Below are 21,609 nucleotides of genomic sequence, written 5' to 3'. Positions count from 1 at the left end.
TCCAAATCTTGCAGTTTTCAGTGTGCACATGCACTTTAGGCACTCAGTGCCTAAGATGCTCCATCACTGGTATAGGGTCTCCTACTTGAGCAGGGGGTTGGACTATATTTATTTATTTTTTATTTATTATATTTGTTTTGTCAAGTACGTATTGGTGGTATACAAAGATATAATATTTATATACATGTTACTAGTAAGAGAGAAACATTAGGACAGGACAGAAGGCACTTATGCACGACCCTTACTGACCTCTTATGAATCGGGTGAGGTCAACAGTGAATAGTCTAACGCAGTGTTTCTCAACCTTGGGCATTTGAAGATGGGTGGCTGGGGAATTCTGGGAGTTGAAGTCCACCCATCTTCAAATGCCCAAGGTTGAGAAACACTAGTCTAAAGGGAAAGTTTTGGGGGTTAAGAGATGATATTACAGTCAGGTAGTGAGTTCCATGCATCAACTACTCAGTTACTAAAGTCGTATTTCCTGCAGTCAAGTTTAGAGTGGTTTACTTTAAGTTTGTATATGTTGTGTGCTCGTGTATTGTTGTGGTTGAAGCTGAAGTAGTAATCGACTTCTATTAAAAGACCTCCAAGCTCCCTTCCAGCTCCATTTTGTTTGACTGATTGAGATGTACCAATAAAGGAGACTATTTGTAGCTCAGGGTTGAAATGAGGGGTTAAGGAAACGAGAGACTCCTGATTGAGATGTGTTTTCCTTTTCCCTGTTGTTTTATTTCTTCGGTTTTTAATGGTGATGAGCTGCCTAGCGAGATACACGGCTAATAAATGTAATATTTATTTATTGGCCACCTATTTTACCATAGGGCAGGGGGTAGGCAAAGTTGGCTCTTCTATGACTTCTGGACTTCAACTCCCAGAATTCCTGAGCCAGTCAAGTTAGTTCAGGAATTCTGGGAGTTGAAGTCCTCATATCATAAAAGAGCCAACTTTGCCTACCCCTGCCATAGAGTAATAATAATAGCGGACACCCACAAGGGTAGTAGGGAATAAGAAAGACAGTAGCTGCGGTCCGTTTTGAGGCTATACAATTCAGTTAACCTGCCTTCAGACTCAGCCAAAGGCTCGCCCAGAAGATAGTAATATAAACTCAAGAGGCCGCCGCCAGAGGAAAGCCCGCGCGTTTCCCTTCTCTTCAGCAAAGTCTGGTTTCTATAGCAACCCTAAATGGCCAATGGAAAGCGCTCTGTCCCCTTTTAGAGGCGGCGCAGGTGACTTTGAGTGACAGGGAAGTTGCGAGTCTTCCAGAGGTCATCGCCGAGCTCCTCTCTAGGATAGGCTCTCAGACACAGCGGCTTCCTGGGTCAAGAACCGCCTTTGGTGCACCGGGCAGGGATCTGCGAGCCCCGCTGTTGCCGAGCTTCTGCCGGACTAGAGGGGAAGTTCGATCTCCAGGCTTAGTTCTAGGAGGTTGACCGATCCAGGTGAGAAACGTTTCGATCTTGGCTGTCGGGGTGATCGAGAAGGTTCAGGTGATCAATAAGCCACTGCGTCTCTTGGTTGCCATGGATACCGACTACAGTGCAGTACACGCTTCGCCCTTTCTCTGGCTCTTTTTATTTTTGCTTTTGCTTCTTTCCTCCACAGTTGTGGCAGATGACATTGATAAATGCAGTCGATTATACACTGCTCAAAAAAAAGGGGGGGGACACTTAAACAACACAATATAACTCCGATATAAATCAAACTTCTGTGAAATCAAACTGTCCACTTAGGAAGCAACACTGATTGACAATCAATTTCACATGGTGTTGTGCACATTCAACTTTGTACAGAACAAATTATTCAATGAGAATAGTTCATTCAGATCTAGGATGTGTTATTTGAGCATTCTCTTTATTTTTTTGAGCAGTATATTTACCAATCAGAAGCTGGTAGTGGGTTTGAAGCCATGGTTATTAGAGAATAGAATTCTATTCACATGAGCACACAACAAACTTAATGTAAACCGCTCTAAACTCTGCTGCAGGAAGTACAACTTTAGTAACCGAGTAGTAGTTGATGCCTGGAACTCACTACCAGACTCTGTAGTATCATCACCTAACCCCCAAAACTTTACCTTTAGACTATCCACTGTTGACCTCTCCCTATTCCTAAGAGGTCAATAAGGGGCGTGCATAAGTGCACCATCCCCTGTCCTAATGTTTCTCTCTTATTAGTATCATGTATATGAATATTATTATTATTATATCTTTGTATACCACCAATATGTTCTTGACAAAAAAAAACCAAGTGTGATTGGACACACAAGGAATTTATCTTTGGTGCATCTGCTCTCAGTGTACATAAAAGAAAATATAGATTTGTCAAGAATCACTTAATGATTGTCATAGGGATCAAATAAGCAATGAAGAAACAATCAATATTAATAAAAATCTTAAGGATACAAGCAACAAGCTACCTTCATACAGTCATAAGTGGGAGGAAATGGGTGATAGGAATGATGAGAAGACTAATAGTAATAGTAATGCAGCCATGGAATGGAATGGAATGGAATAGAATTCTTTATTGGCCAAGTGTGATTGGACACCCAAGGAAATTGTCTTTGGTGCATATTAGTGAATATGGGGAAACAGTATTAATATAAATCGTAAGGATACAAGCAACAAGTTACAGTCATACATTATAAGTGGGAGGAGATGGGTGATAGGAACAATGAGAAGATTTATAGTAATAGTAATGCAAACTTAGTAAATAGTTTGAAGTGGTGAGAGAATTATTTGTTTAGCAGAGTGATGGTGTTTGGGGAAAAAATGTTCTGGTGTCTAGTTGTCTGTAAGTTTTCAACAAAGTTTATTCACATCACCCCAAGGGGAAATATGATTATTCTCTGCCATGGGTCTAAATTTCAGTCTGCCAAGGCAGAAAAACTCATAATTAATATTATACATAATTAATATATTTTTGTGTGTTTCTGCTTTAATAGAAATGGTTCTGCTCCATGTGAAGCACGGAGATGAGAGCCAGTTTCTTCTGGAAACAACAGGTAAGGTTTCCATTGAAGACTTAACACAGGAAGTGAGCAGAATCTACAACGGAAGACTCAAAGTTCAACGTCTTTGCACAGGTATTAAATATGTCAATTTATTATTTTGCCCTTTTACCTAAATTACTTAGGTAAAAATATAACAAATAAATAATTTAATAAAAATTTATTATATGATATATTATAATTACAATATAAACATAATAAATAATAAATATAATAAATAATAATTTTAATATAATTATTGATTATAATTATATTGATTATAATTTAATAATTATTAAATGCATTTCTTTGCAACTCTGGGCCATTCTTATCACAGGTGAATTGTCTGAATATTGGTAACTACTCAACCAATTCTGCTGGCTGTACTTTTTTCTAAAGTTTCTCTACATGGATTACTGTTGTCTTTCAGTTTGTTATTAGCTGTTGTCTCTTTTTCTAAATATACCGTTTAGCAATATTTACAATATATCCAAATATGAAAGGATTATAATCTTTTAAAAGTATGATTATGTCCTCTGGGAAATTTGAAATACTGTATATTCTAATAACATTAAATAAATTGGACAATTTGTTTTACTGCTGCAGTGATGCTTTATTTTAACAATTTCTCAAAAATAGATGGTTATAGGACATTTTATGTAACATTTCCATGTCCCACTCTTTTTTCTTTTGAAAGAAATAGAAACACTGGCAGAACATGGTATTTTCATACCTCCTAACATGCAAGGTCTGACAGATGAGCAAATCGAAGAGCTGAAACTGACAGATGAATGGGCAAAAAAATGTATTCCCAGTGGTGGAAGCACATTTAAAAAAGATGACATTGGACGAAGAAATGGTCATGGTAAATAAATATATATATATGGGTATATCACTTTTGCATATAAAAAATAGCCTGACAAGTTTTCTAAAAAAATATGTCATATTGTACACTTTCAAATTTTGATTAATCAATATCAATGATAGATGCAACATTATGCGCCCTGTGTGCAGGAATGTTCAGCCAGCCATAACTTAAAACATCTTTCTAAAATTCACTGTAGACTTTTGGCACTATATTTCTGAATATAATTTAAGGTTCTGATATTAAACATTAAATCCCTTCCCTTGAGTATCTTCAGGGCAATCTTCTCCCTAAGTACCGGTACCTTTTAGTTCTTACAGGGAACAGCTGCTAATGATTCCATGCTTTGAAGTGCAAGATTAGCTGGAGCTTGGCGGCACCGTTTCTCTAGCAATGTGGCAGTATTGGGCTGCAGCTGGGTATGGTCAGGTGCGCAGCTGTGATTGGAAAAATGGAGCTGTGTGTACAGCTCCAGCTGACCGGCTGGCAGGCATGCCCATTGGTGCGAGATTCAGCTTCTGTGCATGTGCAGGAAGCCAAATCTCACGTGAGGACACTCACACACGTGAGAGTTCACTGATTTTTGCTGTTTTTTTGCTTTTGTGCATGCGAAAATATATGCAAATTGTATGCAAATTGTATCATAATTACATGCAAAATCTATGCAATCTATATGCAAATTGGCGAAATCTCACACGCACAAGGATTCTCGCATGAGATTCAGCTTCTGCACATGCACAGAAAGCTGAATCTTGCGCCTATGTGTGCGCCCGCTCCCGGGAATGCACCAGGAGCGCCAGCGATGGGCAGCCCTTCCCTGCAATATGATTGCTTTGGAGTGGCCTCCTCTTAGAGATCAGACTTGCCCCCTCCCTACTGGCCTTTTAAAAGCTAGTAAATAATTAAAAACACAATTATTCCAGAGAGCATTTTTAGGATTTTATTGACTTAATTTATTGCACCATTTTTATTATTCCGTTATTTTATTTATTGCCATATCAGTATTCTACAAAAATTCTTCAATGGACTTTCCCCCCATTTCCATCAATTCTGGGGCCTGTATTTTAATGAGGCAGGCGAGCCATAAGATTCCAAGTACAGTTGTTGCACATATATATCCCTCTCATCCCACACCTGTCATTTGCCATCTTTCTCCTTTGTTCTCCCATCCTAGCAGTTCAGAGAAGGTGGTAATAACCAATATTCCCATAACCAACAAAGATCCCCTTTGTTGAAAAGGACAGTCCTGCTCTCCTTTGCAAAAAGTCAGTCAGGGCCTCATTGCTTTTGTGTCAGTGCTTTTGTGTGGAAAAGGGAGGAATGTGGGACTTTACTCACATTCCTATTAATAACAATATTAAGCTACTTGGCATGCTTACTACTCCTGGTCTGTCGACTGCTCCCTTTTCCATCCCTCTTGCCAATTGAGGCTTACGTATGTTTTATTTTGATGCCACCCTCCTACAAAGCTTCCAGAATCTATGCTGTGCTAGGTAAGATGGCATTACCACTGCTTTTTCTATTCAATATATCCCACTGCCCATGTATTTCTTTAACATGCTATATTGACAAATGCCAGGGTTATATGGGGCTAAATTACTCAACAGAGCCTGCTACTGTTTGCAATTTTTTTAATTGCTGTGTAAGCTCTCTTTCCTTTGTTTAACCCTTATTCTTTGTTGCCTCTGGCTCCAATATCATGCTGTGCTTCAAAAAAAAATTAGATCTAATCCCTGCTGAGATTTATTCCTGAATAGACATGAATTTTTCTGTTTAACATTCTTGATCAGAAGGTTTGTTGTTGGCTCCCTTGGGTCAATTCCACACACTTAAGTTTTCTAATGGGAATAAGCTAAAGCCCAGAGTCTGCAAATCATTGGATTTTATGATCTTTTAATATTGGATTGTCTAAGATAATAGCTGATTTTTAAGCACAATAGCTCATTTTTAATTTACAGGCTCTTTCAGTACAAACCATTATTACTTATATTACTTCAGTTATACAATACTTTATACTATCATCTCTTTTTTTTTTAAAGCTCCAAATGAGAAAATGAAACAAGTTTTAAAAGCAACTGTAGAAGAAGCTATGGCACTGATTTCTAAGGTAAGGTAATGTTTCCAAATGTAAAATAATGCACTTGGGGAAAAGTAATCCTCAAACTAAGTATTGTATTGGCATTTCTGTGTTAGCAAAAACTTCAAAAGAGAAGGATTTGGGAGTAGTGATTTCCAACAGTCTCAAAATGGGTGAACAGTACGGTCAGGCGGTAGGGAAAGCAAGTAGAATGCTTGGCTGCATAGCTAGAGGTATAACAAGCAGGAAGAGGGAAGTTGTTTAGAGCGCTGGTGAGACCACATTTGGAGTACTGTGTTCAGTTCTGTAGACCTCATCTACAAAATATATATTGATAAAATTGAACAGGTCCAAAGATGGGCTACAAAAATGGTGGAAGGTCTTAAGTATAAAACTTATCAGGAAAGACTTAATGAACTCAATATGTTTAGTCTGGAGCAGCGTTTCCCAACCGGTGTGCCGCGGCACACTAGTGTGCCGCGAGACACAATCAGGTGTGCCGCGAAGCTACTAGGGAAGCTCCAGCTGGACGGGGCGCTGCCGATGCCGACCTGGAGCTCCCGCTCGCAGCTGTCCCCCGGCTCCTGCTCGATGCCGCGGTTTTCGGCGCTCTCCTGCTGGGCCCCAAAGAAGGAAGGCAGGAAGAAGGAGAGCTTCATTCTTCGTGCCTTTTTCCCGCCTTCCTTCTTTGGGGCCCAGCAGGAGAGCGCCAGAAACCACGGCATCAGGCAGGAGCCGGGGGACAGCTGCGAGTGGGAGCCCCAGGTCAGAGGCACCGGCAGCGCCCCGCCCAGCTGGAGCTTCCCTGGCGTCGGCAGCAAGTGTCCTTTGGGGCCCGGCGGGAGGGCACTGGTGGTGGGAGCGGGGGGGGGGCGGCTGCAGCGGCCGCAGGCAGTCACGGGGAGATGGCGGCGGCGAGAGGGAGTTCCAGGCGGCGGCGAGAGGGAGCTCTCTCTCTCTCTCTCTCTCAGCTGACTGCAAGCGGGAGCCCTGACGGTGGCGGTTGGACGTGCTGCTGGACGCCGTACATGCTGGCGCTGCGGGCCTGGCATATACTGCGTCCAGCAGCACGTCCAGCTGCCGCCGTCAGGGCTCCCGCTTGCAGTCAGCTGAGAGAGAGAGAGAGAAAGAAAGAAAGAGAGACATATAAGAGAGGCAGAGAAAGAGAGACAGAGCGAGAAAGAGAGAGAGAAAGAGAGACATAGCAAGAGAGGCAGAGAGAGAGAAAAAGAAAGAGACATAGCAAGAGAGAAAGAGAGACTTAGCAAGTGAGGCAGAGAGAGAGAGAAAGAGAAAGAAAGAGAGACATAGCAAGAGAGACAGAGAGAGAAAGAGACATATAGCAAGAGACAGTGAAAGATAGAGAGAGAGCAAGAAAGAGAGAAAAAAGCAAGAAAGAGATAGCAAGAGAGACAGAGAGAGAGAGCAAGGGAGAGAGAAAGACATAGAGGAAGGGAAGGAGGGAGAGAGAAAGAGAGCAAAAAAGAGAGGAAGAAAGGAAGAAAGAGGGATGGAGAGAGAGAAAGAAGGGAAGGAAGGAAAAGAGAGAAAGAGGGAGAAATAGAGCGAAAGGGAGGAAGAGAGAGGGTTTTTTTGTCCAAACTTTTCTTTAGCCCCCCCCGCCCCCCCTTTCAATGTGCCCCAGGATTTTGAAAATATGAATACAGTGGAACCCCGACATAAGAGCTGCTCTACTTAAGAGCAACTCGAGATAAGAGCTGGGAGGGGAGAGATATTTTTGTTCTACTTACAAGCCCAAATTCGAGATACAAGCGCCAAGGAGCTGTCTCCTGAAGCCAAACGCTAACTTCCGCGTTCGGCTTCAGGAGACAGCTGTGAAGCGGCGCGCGTGTTTTAAAAGGTTGCAGCCGGCCTGGGGGGCTCGGGGGGGTGCTTGCAGCTTTCTTTCTTGCTCTTTTTCTTTCTCTCTTTTACCTTCCCTTCCTCTATTTCTTCTTTTCTTTCTCCTTCCCACCTTCTTCCCTCCCTCCCTCCCTTCACTCATTCCTCTCTTACTCTCCCCTTTCATAAGTTTCCTTCCTTCCTTCCTCTGTTCCTGTCCCTTCCCTCTTTCCTTCCTTCCTTCCCACCCTCCGTCCATTCATTCACCCATTCCTCTCTTGATCGCTTAAAGCCGGTCCCTGGTGCAAAAAGGGTTGGGGACCTCTGTCCTACAGGATTGGGTGGCAGAGAAGTTGAACATATGTAAATTTAAAAGTTTAAGAAAGTTTACAAGTTAAGTGAAAGAAACTTCATTATTCATTTATATGTACATGTACATTTCTTCATTAAAAACATATCTTTCTGCATAATTTAGACTAACTTTGTGAGTTTTTTGAGGGCTGGAACCAATTAAAATTATTTACATTAATTCCTATGGGGAAAAGTCGTTCGAGATAAGAGCTGCTCGACTTAAGAGCCCAGGTCCGGAACGAATTAAACTCGTATCTCGAGGTACCACTGTAATGTGCCGCGGCTCAAAAAAGGTTGGGAAACACTGGTCTGGAGGACAGAAGGGAAAGGGGGGACATGATCAAAACATTTAAATATGTTAAATAACATTCAGGCGATAAGTGTTTTTAATAGGAAAGTGAACACAAGAACAAGGGGGTACAATCTGAGGTTAGTGGGGAGAAAGCTCAGAAGCAACATGAGAAAATAATATTTTACTGAAAGAGTAGTAGATGATTGGAACAAACTTCCAACAGATGTGGTTGGTAAATCCACAATAACTGAATTTAAACATACCTGGGATAAACACATCCATCCTAAGATAAAATACAGGAAATAGTATAAGGGCAGACTAGATGGACCATGAGGTCTTTTTCTGCCATCAATCTTTTATGTTTCTATAATATTGGTGTGAAATATGATATAATTTATGAGTTCTTAATCTATTCAAAGAATAGCAGGAAGTCTGATCCAAACCACTAATTGAAGTAAATTTGTATTTATTTAAATAACCACATCTCTGGATTCACACCTAATGCATTATAAAACATTTTTTTAAATAAACAGATTTGTTATTTATTTATTTGTTTGTTTGTTTGTTTATTTGTTTGACTATCAATTAATGTAGGTACTATTTAATGTTCTTTAAATAAACTCTTAACAGGATTAAATAGTACAATAAAACCCATTATTTATTTATTTATTTATTTATTTATTTATTGGATTTATATGCCCCCCCACTTCAACCCCCATTATAATTTGTCACTTTCAAACATAAAAATTAACCAGAATTAAAAGCCCCCTAAAACAAAAAGGCATCCCAGTTCTATTCTTCACACCTGAATACCTATCACAACAGGCCTATTTTTTCAGCTTTTTTTGCGTGCCAGCAACTTGGCTATGTTGCTGTTCCATGAAGCTAGTATCTGAAAGACAGGTTCATAGTTCAAAAGAAACTTGAAAGACTTGAACACTGGGGGCTATTCATTGAATATTATGAAGTGATAAATGTAAAGTTCAACACTTAGGTAGAAAAAACCAGATGCACAGGTACACAATAGGTATTCCTCAATTGAACAAAAATGTTTAATATAATTAATTTTGAATAGATGACACATTGGTAGTGAATAATGCTAATAGACAGAGAAATGTTATTCTTAAAATTGGGAAATGTTTTTTGTTATTTGGCTTTATCTCATACTGTGCTGTCTCGTTGTAAATGTCAAAGGAAGAATTCTTTCTTCTGTAATGTGTTGGTTTATTCATTTGAAAGAATAACACAATAAGAGTTGGAAGGGACCTTGGAGGGGTCTTCTGGTCCAACCCCTGCTCAGGCAAGAACTCTTATACCATTTTAGACACATAGGTGTCCAATCTCGTCTTAAAAACCTCCAGTGTTGGGAGCATTCACAACTTTGGGAGGCAAGTAGTTCTACTGATCAATTGCTCCAACTGGCAGGAAATTTCTCCTTAGTTCTAAGTTGCTTCTCTCCTTGATTAGTTTCCATCCATTGCTTCTTGTCCTGCCCTTGGCGAATCGCTTGACTACCTCTTCTTTGTGGCAACCCATGAGATATTGGAACACTGCTATCATGTCATCCCTACCCAATTCCTGTTCTTATATAAATTTATCTCATTTATTTGTCTGTTTGTTTGTTTGTTTGTTTGTTTATTATCTTATATAAAACATATAATGTTTTAGCCTCCAGTCCATAGTTCCCTCTAAGCTGAGCAGTGAGCAATCGCTCACTTAAAAATCATCATCAACTCAGAGTTTTCCAAACCTGCCCAGAAGCCGAAAGGGAAAGAGTGAGAGGGAAGGAGAGAGAGAGGAAGAGAGAGAAACAGATAGAAAAAAGAGAGGAAGGAAAAGAGAAAGAAAAAGAATGGGAGTAAGGAAGAGAGAGAGAAAATCAAAATCAACTATTTAAGTGGCATTTTGATATTGATAGAGTTGCCCTACTATGAACTCACTGTTATAGACACACAGTACAGTATTTTATTTTGAAATTCTCTGAGGCAAAACAGGGTGGGTTTTTTATTTGTTTCTTTGTTTGTTTGTTTATTTGTTTATTTATTCATTATTTATTTATTATTTATTTATTATTTCTGTGCCGCCCAGTCCCAAAGGGACTGCCGCTCAGACACTATACTTTTCCGTCCACCCCCCCAAAGAAATTAGAGGGAACACTGCTCCAGTCCCTTTGTTGCTCTTTTCTGCACTCTTTCCAGAGTCTCAACATCTTTGTTATATTGTAAGAACCAAAATTGAATGCAGTATTCCAAGTGTGATCTTACCAAGGCATTAAAAAGTGGTTGGTTTATTTATTTATTCATTCATTCATTCATTCATTCATTCATTCATTCATTCATTCATTCATTCATTTATTAGATTTGTATGTCGCCCCTCTCAGTAGACTCGGGGCAGCTAACAACAATAATAAAACAGCGTATGACAAATCTAATATTTAAAATAGCTAAAAACCCTTATTAAAAATCAAACATACACACAAACAAACCATGCATAAATTGTATAGGCCTGGGGGGAAGGAATATCTTAATTCCCCCATGCCTGACGACAGAGGTGGTTTTAAGGAGCTTATGAAAGGCAAAAAGGGTGGAGGCAATTCTGATCTCTGGGGGGAGTTGGTTCCAGAGGGTCGGGGCCACCACAGAGAAGGCTCTTCCCCTGGGTCCCGCCAGACGACATTGTTTAGTCGATGGGACCCAGAGAAGGCCAACTCTGTGGGACCTAGTCAGTCGCTGGGATTTGTGCGACAGAAGGCGGTCCCGGAGATATTCTGGTCCGATGCCATGAAGGGCTTTATAGGTCATAACCAACACTTTTCAAAGGTAGCCCCATGTAGAGAGCATTACAATAGTCGAGCCTTGAGGTGATGAGGGCATGAGTGACTGTGAGCAGTGACTCCCGGTCCAAATATATATGATCTTGAGTCTATCCCTCTGTTAATGCAGCCTAGAACTGTGTGTACTTTTTTGGCAGCTAAAGCACACTGGTAGCTCATATTTAAGTGATTGTCCACTAGGACACCAAGATCCCTCTTTTTGATTTGAGTTGCTTCTCTCTGTGTTGCAGAAACAATTGGAAGCCAATGTATGTGTTACTACCAGCATGGTGAAAGATGCCCTTGACCAGCTCCGAGGAGCTGTAACGATTGTTTATCCAATGGGGCTCCCTCCACACGACCCAATTAGAATGGAATTTGAAAATAAAGAAGATTTGTCAGGAACTCAAGTAAGTGTTGGTTTTGATTTTATGGTTTTTATTTTTTTAAAAAAGTATTGTTCTTCCTAGAGAGATGTTTGGGTAATGTAATTTATTCATTATCCATGCGTTTACAGTGTTCCCTCGATTTTCGCGGGTTCAAACTTCACGAAAAGTCTATACCACGGTTTTTCAAAAATATTAATTAAAAAATACTTCGCAGGTTTTTCCCCTATACCACGGTTTTTGCCACCCGATGACATCATATGTCATCGCCAAACTTTCGTCTGCCTTTAATAAATATTTTTTTTTAATAAACTTTAATAAATAAACATGGTGAGTAATAATCTAAATGGTTGCTAAGGGAATGGGAAATTGCAATTTAGGGGTTTAAAGTGTTAAGGGAAGGCTCGTGATACTGTTCATAGACAAAAATAGTGTATTTACTTCCGCATCTCTACTTCGCGGAAATTCGACTTTCGCGGGCAGTCTCGGAACGCATCCCCCGCGAAAATCGAGGGAAAACTGTATATGGTTTCTATACTGCTGTACACATGGGTGGGTTCCTCCCAGTTCATACCAGATCGGCCGAACCATAGCGGCCCGCTGGTGACGTAACGTTGGTGTCACAGATCCGGTTCTGTCAGTGCCACTCCGTGTGCGCCGCCATCTTTTTTTTCTGAATTTTTGCCGCATTTTCCTGTGTTTGGATGGCTTCTCTTCATTCTCTGCTTTGAAAAAAGCCCTCCTGCCCATCCCCGGGTTAATACTGACTTTTATGTCTTCACCCGAAGCACAGCTGATAAGCTCCTCAGCTGTGTTTCAGGATGAATCCACCTTCTAAACATGCATGGAAGTGAAATTGTATGAGGGGACACAGGTGCGCGCAAGCGAAGCAAGTTACATGTGTGAAACATCGCAATGCGAACCAGTGGCAAAGGTAAGTAGAACCCACCCCTGGCTATACAGTATATAAAACTTTTACACAGTGCTATATATTTACATGAAAAAGGGTCATTTTCGATATTTTCTCATTGTAAGAAAGTAAATTTTGTTCCTTCCGCTTGGTAAAGGTAAGTGTTGAACAAAAATACATCTTAAAAAGTGTTATGTTGTTGTGGTTGCCTCTGGCCCAGCTCCTGCCCCAAGGAATGTGGAGGTGGATGCAGGGGAAACATCAATACGTCATAGGCCTGTTTTATTGCCGACAGAGGCAGGTAGTGCAGTTTCCTCGGATGAAAAAGAAGGTGGGGGTGACTTGGAAGAGGGGGGCTTGGCACACAGCCCAGGAAGCCAATCTCCATTATCTTCGGTCAATTTGGATGCGGAAGTCTTGGACCCACGCAGGCGCAGAGTTATGCGTAGAAGAGACCAATTGAGGACATATTACAGGAGATAAGAGAGGCCACCTGTGTTTGGGTGGGGCTCTAGTAATTAGAGCTGCTGATACAAACAGCAGCGTGTTGGTTTGGCCGTTGTGGAAGATTATCTGATCGCAGTTCTTCAGGACCGTGTTTTGCTGTTTTCCAGACTTTGTTTGTTGATTTTTCACGCCTTTGAAACCAAAGCAGAGCAAAGTGTGTGTGTGTCTCACTTCGTTGGAAGAAGGAGGGCTGTGACGTTTCTTCACAGCTGCTAGCTAAGTATTTAAGGACTGATTAAGGGAATTGTATAGCCTACAAGGTTGTTTTGGGACGAGTGCTCTTTGCAATACAAAAAGGGTGCTTTGTTTCTTTTGAATTCTGTGATAAAGAACATTGTTTTGAATTTTCAAACGTGTGTGTGTCTGAAATTTGTACCCTTGAATTTTTGGGAGGCTCCTACCAGAGAGCCCGGCAGAACATATGTATTAGACTTGGAAATCAAAGATCATGCTGGAGATTTTATTGAAAAAAACTGATGATGAAGTATGACACCCTTCGTCACTGTTAAAGCAAAGCATTTTTAAGTCATTATATTTCCTTCACTGAGAGTTAATCAAATGTAAAATCTAAATCATTTCCCTGTTGCTCCCAGCACTCTGCAAAAAGAAATTTTATAAGTTTATTTATTTATTTATTGGATTTGTATGCCGCCCCTCTCCGGAGACTCGGGGCGGATAACAGCGACAATAAAACAGTGTACAATAGTAATTTGGTATTAGAAATGATTAAAAACCCATTACAGTGATCCCCCAGGTATTGCGATCCCGATCATTGCGAACGGGCTAAATCGCGATTTTTCAACCCGGAAGTAAAAACACCATCTGCGCATGCGCGCCCTTTTTTTTATGGCCACGCATGCGTAGATGGCGCCAGGCAGATCAGCTGCTGGGCGGCTTCCCTGGGTCTTCCCCCTCTTGCTGGCGGGAGGGCGAGAAGCCCCCCCCAGCACCCGCTCGCTCGCCGCTCGCCCGGCTTTCGCCCGGCCACCCGCCGTTCGCTCGCTGCTCGCCCGGCCACCCGGGTTCGGGGGGGTGCTGGCAAGCCCCCCATGCCGGCGGCGACGTTTTAAAACAGCCGCGCGGCTTCCCAGCTGAGTCCTGAAGCGAACTTCCGCGTTTGGCTTCGGGACTCAGTTGGGAAGCCGCGCGGCTGTTTTAAAACGTCGCCGCCGGCATGGGGGGCTTCCTAGCAGCCCCCCAAAACCGGGTTGGGGGTCCGGGGGGTGCTGGCAAGCCCCCCATGCTGGCGGCGACGTTTTAAAACAGCCGCGCGGCTTCCCAACTGAGTCCCGAAGCCAAACGCGGAAGTTCGCTTCAGGACTCAGCTGGGAAGCCGCGCGGCTGTTTTAAAATGTCGCCGCTGGCATGGGGGGCTTGCCAGCACCCCCCGGACCCCCAACCCAGGTTTGGGGGGCTGCTAGGAAGCCCCCCATGCCGGCGGCGACGTTTTAAAACAGCCGCGCGGCTTCCCAGCTGAGTCCTGAAGCGAATTGGCTTCAGGACTCAGCTGGGAAGCGGCGCGAGCGAACGGCTTGTCCGCCGCCTGCCTGCCCGCGCGCCCGCCGCTCGCCCACCCTTCGCCCGCCCACGCCGTTCGCTCGCGCCGCTTCCCATCTGAGTCCTGAAGCCAATTCGCTTCAGGACTCAGCTGGGAAGCGGCGCGAGCGAACGGCGTGGGCGGGCGAAGGGCGGGCGAGCGGCAGCGAGGAGTTTGCGTGGGCGGTGGGGAAACCCCAATCTTCGGCTCCTCGCTGCTGCTGCGGAAGTAAAAACACCATCTGCGCATGCGCAGATGGTGTTTTTACTTCCGCAGCGCTACTTTGCGAAAAACCGGTCATTACGAGGGGTCCTGGAACGGAACCCTCGCAATGATCGGGGGACCACTGTAATATAAAAGCCAAACATATATACATACGTGCCATGCAAAGAATTGTAAAGGCCTAGGGAGAAAGAGGATCTCAATTCCCCCATGCCTGGCAGCAGAGGTGGGTTTTAAGTTGTTTACAAAAGGCAAGGAGGGTGGGGGCAGTTCTAATCTCTGGGGGGAGTTGGTTCCAGAGGGCCAGGGCCGCCACAGAGAAGGCTCTTCCCCTGGGTTCCACCAGGCATCATTGCTTAGTTGACGGGACCCGGAGAATATCCACTCTGTGGGACCTAACTGGTCGCTGGGATTCGTGCAGCAGAAGGCGGTCCCTGAGGTAATCTGGTCCGGTGCCATGAAGGGCTTTATAGGTCATAACCAACACTTTGAATTGTGACTGGAAACTGATCGGCAACCAATGCAGACTGCGGAGTGTTGGTGTAACGTGGGCATATTTGGGAAAGCCCATGATTGCTCTCGCAGCTGCATTCTGCACAATCTGAAGTTTCAGAACATTTTTCAAAGGTAGCCCATGTAGAGAGCGTTACAGTAATCAAGCCTCGAGGTGATGAGGGCATGAGTGACTGTGAGCAGTGACTCCCGGTCCAAATAGGGCCGCAACTGGTGCACAAGGCGAACCTGGGCGAACGTCCCCCTCGCCACAGCTGAAAGATGGTTCTCTAATGTGAGCTGTGGATCGAGGAGGACGCCCAAGTTGCGAACCTTCTCTGAGGGGCCAGTGATTCTCCCCCCAGGGTAATGGACGGACAGATGGAGTTGTCCTTGGGAGGTAAGATCCACAGCCACTCTGTCTTGTTACGGTGTGGATGTGTGTGGGTGTGTATAAATTCCATTTTAGTTACTGGTGATTTTTAGTAACTAAATGGTAGATGAGCAATTCTCTTTTTGCAGATCTCTTCTATAGATATCAACCATGTTCTAAGGAACCTTTTAACCATTCAGAGCAGATTTAAAGGCTACTGAGAGTAGTACAAGGAAGGAAGGAAGTCTATTGTGAGCAGCCTTCTGCTTGCGTGCCCTTGGATTCTGCCTATTGTAAAGCTCAGTTTGTTACAGGCTGCCCTTGAGGTTATTGAAGAACCAGAAGCCCAGCTGTGGTGGGCAGCAAAGGAGCTGAAAAGAACAAACCACCTTTCTGACTACGTTGGCAAAAATGAGAAAACAAAAATCATTATCAAAATACAAAAAGTAAGTTTTTATATGGTTTACACTCACCCAAAGCAATATTTATTATGTTTCAGATTTTATCATATTTTATATTTTTAAATCTTTGTATAGGTAAGAATGATGTTCAAAAACAAGGTAGACCTCATTGACTGCTATAAAATGGATAATCATACCTCTGCACTATTCCAGTTTGAAGGGAGCCAAATGTAGCTACTGAGTGCCACACAATACAGAGAAACTTGCCTTTGTAGAGTAGAAGCAGAGAATCCCATTCATTCCACGTGTGGCTGAATTACAGCCTGTAACATTCTTCAGCATTCACCATAAAGAGCCGGGGTAGCGCAGTGGTTAGAGTGCAGCACTTCAGCTAACTGCTAGCTGTAATTCAGCAGTTCAAATCTCACCACCACTCAAGGTAGCCTTCCATCCTTCCGAGGTGGGTAAAACGAGGACCCAGATTGTTGGGTGCAATATGCTGATTCTGTAAACCGCTTAGAGAGGGTTGTAAAGCACTATTAAGTGGTATGTAAGTCTAAAATGCTAAATACTATTGCTATGACATTGCAATTCAGTACAGTGGTACCTCTACCTAAGAACACCTCTACTTACGAACTTTTCTAGATAAGAACCGGGTGTTCAAGATTTTTTTGCCTCTTCTCAAGAACCATTTTCCACTTACAAACACAAACCTCCGCAGGGAGAAGCCTCCGTGGGGCCTCTCTAGGAATCTCCTGGGAGGAAACAGGGCCGGAAAAGGTGGGGAGAAGCCTCCGTGGGGCCTCTCTAGGAATTTCCTGGGAGGAAACAGAGCCAGAAAAGGCGGGGAGAAGCCTCCATGGGGCTGCTAGGAATCTCCTGGGAGGAAACAGGGTCGGAAAAAGTGGGGGGAAGCCTCCATGGGGCCTCTCTCGGAATCTCCTGGGAGGAAACAGGGCCTCTACCCTCCCTGTGGTTTCCCCAATCGCACGCATTATTTGCTTTTACATTGATTCCTGTGTGAAATTGATTCCTGTGCTTCTTACAAACTTTTCTACTTAAGAACCTGGTCACGGAACAAATTAAGTTCGTAAGTACCACTGTATTTGGAATTTTATGTTGCCTATTCCTGCTCTAGAGGGATTAATGTTTGTCTCACCTGACATTTTATTCATCATAACAATAGGCATTCCATTGTCAGATGAAGGCAGGTTGAAATAGATTAACTTCTGTTATGTTTCCAGAAAGGGCAAGGAGTTCCAGCACGTGAACCTGTCATAAGTAGTGAAGATCATAAACAAATGATTCTTTTTTATCACAGAAGACAAGAAGAACTCAAGGTATCCAGTGTTGTTGCTTTGTTACTTTATTGAAAACAAGAGATCTACATTTTACTTGCAATATATAATTCATTTTTCTTTTCATGTTTTTCAGAAATTGGAAGAAAATGATGATGATTCGTGTTTAGATTCTGAATGGGCTGATACGCATGCCTTGAAAAGACATTTTCATGGTGTCAAGGATATTAAGTGGAGACCAAGATAAAGCAATTATTCAAGAAAAAATATTTAAGATAAATTAACACATCAAGATACATTTGGTAATATCAATGCACTCATTAAATTTACTCATTAAAGCTAAATAAAATATTAGATCTATATTTATTTATAATGTTGGTTGCCTTGTATTCAATAAATCTATGGTATATTTCTAGGATTGTTGATGAAAAGTTCATATTAAAAAATACTGACATGGCTATCATATTATTATTTTAAACTATTATTAAAAACAATAAAGCTATCCCTCTCCATCTCCTTACATTTTTGCATTTAAATAAAATTATTCCAGTTAGTATAGCTTAGCCTAGAAGGAACTAAGGGAAACTCAGATTGGTGGAGGAAAATATATACAGTGATACCTCGTCTTACAAACGCCTCGTCATACAAACTTTTCGAGATACAAACCTGGGGTTTAAGATTTTTTTGCCTCTTCTTACAAACTATTTTCACCTTACAAACCCACCGCCACCGCTGGGATGCCCCGCCTCTGGATTTACGTTGCCACTGAAGCACCCGTTTTTGCGCTGCTGGGATTCCCCCGAAGCTCCCCTCCATGGGAAACCCCACCTCCGGACTTCTAGGTTTTTGTGATGCTGCAGGGGAATCCCAGCAGGGGAATCCCAGCAGTGCAAAAATGGGCACTTCGCTGGCACAGAAGTCCGGAGGTGGTGTTTCCCATGCAGGGGAGCCTCAGGGAAATCCCAGCAGTGCAAAAACAGGTGCTTCGGCTGGCAAAAGGGGTGAATTTTGGGCTTGCACACATTAATCGCTTTTCCATTGATTCCTATGGGAAACATTGTTTTGTCTTACAAACTTTTCACCTTAAGAACCTCGTCCCGGAACCAATTAAGTTTGTAAGACAAGGTATCACTGTATCAGGTAAGTTTCCAGAAATCATTATATTTTAAGCAATACTGGTTTAGTACATCATGTTAGTGTAAAGTCAACAGTAATTCAATGTCTTCTCTCTAATGAAAGTTGTTAATTTTGCCATCTCAGCCAATTACATTCATTCCTCCATTGCCTGGGGCTATTGAGCTTGGACATACTGCTTCAGCCCTAGTATGAGTGGAGATTGAATGTATGGTTTGAATGTTTGTTTCTTTATTCATTTGATTTCTATGCCGCCCAATCCTACAGGATTGGATGAGTCCGGTTGGAAAGGTTTTTTTAAATGTTTTATTGGGATTAATTATTAATTTAGTTTAAAACTTTCAATTTCTAATGCGCTTTTATGTACTATTTACGTCTTATTTATGTTGTAAGCTGCCCTGAGTCCTTGGAGAAGGGCGGCCTAGAAATTGAACAAATAAATAAAAAAATAGAAAAATAAATTTTTTAATCCTTTTATTGTACATTCAATTTTCTCACTAATGATTCAATCAACTTAAAAGGTGTTTTAGTCAGAGGAATATTTTGCTGGTCCTAGCCCATGCCATATTTCTCCTGCATTATTTTCTTGAATTATGGTAAGTGAATCTATAGTGGAACTGGTCAGCTCTACTGATTATAAATGAAGCACATTCTTTATATCGTCCTGTATGTATGAGAAAGTACAGTCGTCAACTTACAACAATTGAACCCAAAATTTCTTTTGTTAAGTGAGTTATCTGTTAAGTGAATTTTGTCCCATTTTACGACCTTTCTTTCCTCAGTTGTTAAGTGGATCACTGCAGTAGATAAGTTAGTAACCTGCTTAAATGAATCTGGCTTCCTCAATTGGCTTTGCTTGTCAGAAGATCACACAAAGTGATTACATAATCTTTGGAACATAGCAATGGTCATAAATATAAACCAGTTGCCAGGGCCCATGGAGGCTTCTCCCTGCCTTTTCCGGCCCTGTTTCCTCCCAGAAGATTCCTAGAGAGGCCCCATGGAGGCTTATCCCTGCCTTTTCCGGCTCTGTTTCCTCCCAGAAGATTCCTAGAGAGGCCCCACGGAGGCTTCCTAGAGAGGCCCCACGGAGGCTTCTCCCCACCTTTTCCGGCCCTGTTTCCTCCCAGAAGATTCCTAGAGAGGCTCCACGGAGGCTTATCCCTGCCTTTTCCGGCTCTGTTTCCTCCCAGGAGATTCCTAGAGAGGCTCCACAGAGGCTTCTCCCTGCCTTTTCCGGCTCTGTTTTCTCCCAGGAGATTCCTAGAGAGGCCCCACAGAGGCTTCTCCCTGCCTTTTCTGGCCCTGTTTCCTCCCAGAAGATTCCTAGAGAGGCTCCACGGAGGCTTATCCCTGCCTTTTCCGGCTCTGTTTCCTCCCAGGAGATTCCTAGAGAGGCTTCTCCCTGCCTTTTCTGGTTACCGTTTCAGAGGCTCAGGTTTGTAAGTGGAAAATGGTCCTTCAAAAGAGGCAAAAAAATCTTGAACACCTGGTTCTTAACTAGAAAAATTCATAAGTAGAGGCGTTTGTAGGTAGAGATATCACTGTACTGAATTGTGATGAAGAGGATTTCAGTGTTTCAGGGAATCAAACCTCGGGCATTTTGAAGACTGGAAAAAGGCCCTGACATGTAAATAGAGGATAAAAGACTACAGAGATGAAAGAAGAAGGATAAGTAGAGGATGAAGACAACAATATTTTGAAAAACAAGAAAGTGCTTTAAAATAATTTCTTTAAAAGAAATTCCAAAGAAAATGTATCTGAATTAAGACAAGGAAGGTGTCTTTGGAAGTGAGAGAACAAGGAGAGCATAGGGAATGTCAAAGTAGCTGATTGGGGCTTAAGTAACCAAAGGAAATGGGTGTTAGCTCTAGTAATGTTTCTAAAAATGGGGATCTCTGCTTATCGCTTGAAGAATTAAATGGACCAAAAAAAATTGTTAGCAAGTTATAGTTTGTTTAGTAGATTTCTATGCCGCCCTTCTCGAAGCCACTCAGTTTGCTGGGATCTTTCAAATCATGTATTTACCATTACATATACCTCAGAAAAAATGATTGTGCCTCTTGACCATCATATTTATTTCTGAAGGAATCGGATTTATTAGGTGAGATTGTGAAGTAGCATTTCAAACATTGAAAAAAATGTTTACTAAACAAAAGGAAGTTAATGGTATCTCTAAATCCCTTTTCACATTTATGAAATGTACCTTGGGGAGATATATTGGTAGCCATTAAATTGCTACCACCTGCAGCAGATTGTTGTTATATATATAACAACGATGTATTTATTACATAATAGAGCAATCACCATAATGAATGCAAATCAAACTTTCCTCCTGTCTAATAAAATAAAACTTAAAAGATATCCTAATGGTGTACCAACTGTTAACAATGGGCATGCCTGCTAGAATTAATTTAAAACTAGGAGGATAACAGGTGGGCCAATTGGCCTGGATCTTAAAATTTAAGAACTTCAGAGCTAGATACTAGATCGCTTTTTTACTGTACTGATATCAGCCTGATAAGAAACTAAGTGACATGCATCATAATTTATTTTTTTGCCTTGGGTCTCAGGGGTTGGCAAAGTTGGCTCTTCTATGACATATGGACTTCAATTCCCCGAACTCCTGAGCTAGCAATATTGTCTCAGGAATTCTGGGAATTGAAGTCCACAAGTCATAGAATAGAATAGAATAGAATAGAATAGAATTTATTGGCCAAGTGTGATTGGACACACAAGGAATTTGTCTTGGTGCATATGCTCTCAGTGTACATAAAAGAAAAAGATACATTTGTCAAGAATCATAGAAACATAGAAACATAGAAACATAGAAGTCTGACGGCAGAAAAAGACCCCATGGTCCATCTAGTCTGCCCTTATACTATTTTCTGTATTTTATCTTAGGATGGATATATGTTTATCCCAGGCATGTGGGATAAACACTTAATGATTGTCATAGGAGTCAAATAAGCAATGAAGAAACAATATTAATAAAAATCTTAGGATACAAGCAACAAGTTACAGTCATACAGTCATACATATGTTTAGTAGAGTGATGGCGTTCGGAAAAAAACTGTGCTTGTGTCTAGTTGTCTTGGTGTGCAGTGCTCTGTAGCGACGTTTT

At 42.0% G+C, this 21,609-nt stretch overlaps 1 protein-coding gene across 1 annotated transcript; it reads left to right on the top strand.

Annotated features, from left to right (window-relative positions):
• Positions 1 to 1,238: 1,238 nt before the first annotated feature.
• Positions 1,239 to 17,871, top strand: CFAP298 (cilia and flagella associated protein 298). Its single transcript, XM_070750329.1, has 8 exons — positions 1,239 to 1,439; positions 2,942 to 3,082; positions 3,684 to 3,851; positions 5,891 to 5,958; positions 11,477 to 11,635; positions 15,967 to 16,098; positions 17,298 to 17,393; positions 17,488 to 17,871. Exons 2-8 carry the CDS (start codon positions 2,944 to 2,946, stop codon positions 17,596 to 17,598), a joined length of 873 nt encoding a protein of 290 aa, XP_070606430.1. The 5' UTR covers positions 1,239 to 1,439; positions 2,942 to 2,943; the 3' UTR covers positions 17,599 to 17,871.
• The last annotated feature ends 3,738 nt before the right edge of the window (positions 17,872 to 21,609 follow it).

The sequence above is a fragment of the Erythrolamprus reginae genome, chromosome 4, assembly GCF_031021105.1.
Source record: "Erythrolamprus reginae isolate rEryReg1 chromosome 4, rEryReg1.hap1, whole genome shotgun sequence".
NCBI lineage: Eukaryota > Metazoa > Chordata > Lepidosauria > Squamata > Dipsadidae > Erythrolamprus > Erythrolamprus reginae.
The sequence above is the reverse complement of the archived record's forward strand: the minus strand, read 5'-3'. Positions and strand labels throughout refer to the sequence as shown.

What these genes read in the sequence shown, in the direction of transcription:
- CFAP298 (XM_070750329.1), top strand. Translation starts at nt 2,944, where the DNA reads ATGGTTCTGCTCCATGTGAAGCACGGAGATGAGAGCCAGTTTCTTCTG. An exon ending in CTATGGCACTGATTTCTAAG is followed by an intron (nt 5,959 to 11,476) that starts GTAAGGTAATGT and finishes TCTGTGTTGCAG; the next exon opens with AAACAATTGGAAGCCAATGT. An exon ending in AAGATTTGTCAGGAACTCAA is followed by an intron (nt 11,636 to 15,966) that starts GTAAGTGTTGGT and finishes AGTTTGTTACAG; the next exon opens with GCTGCCCTTGAGGTTATTGA.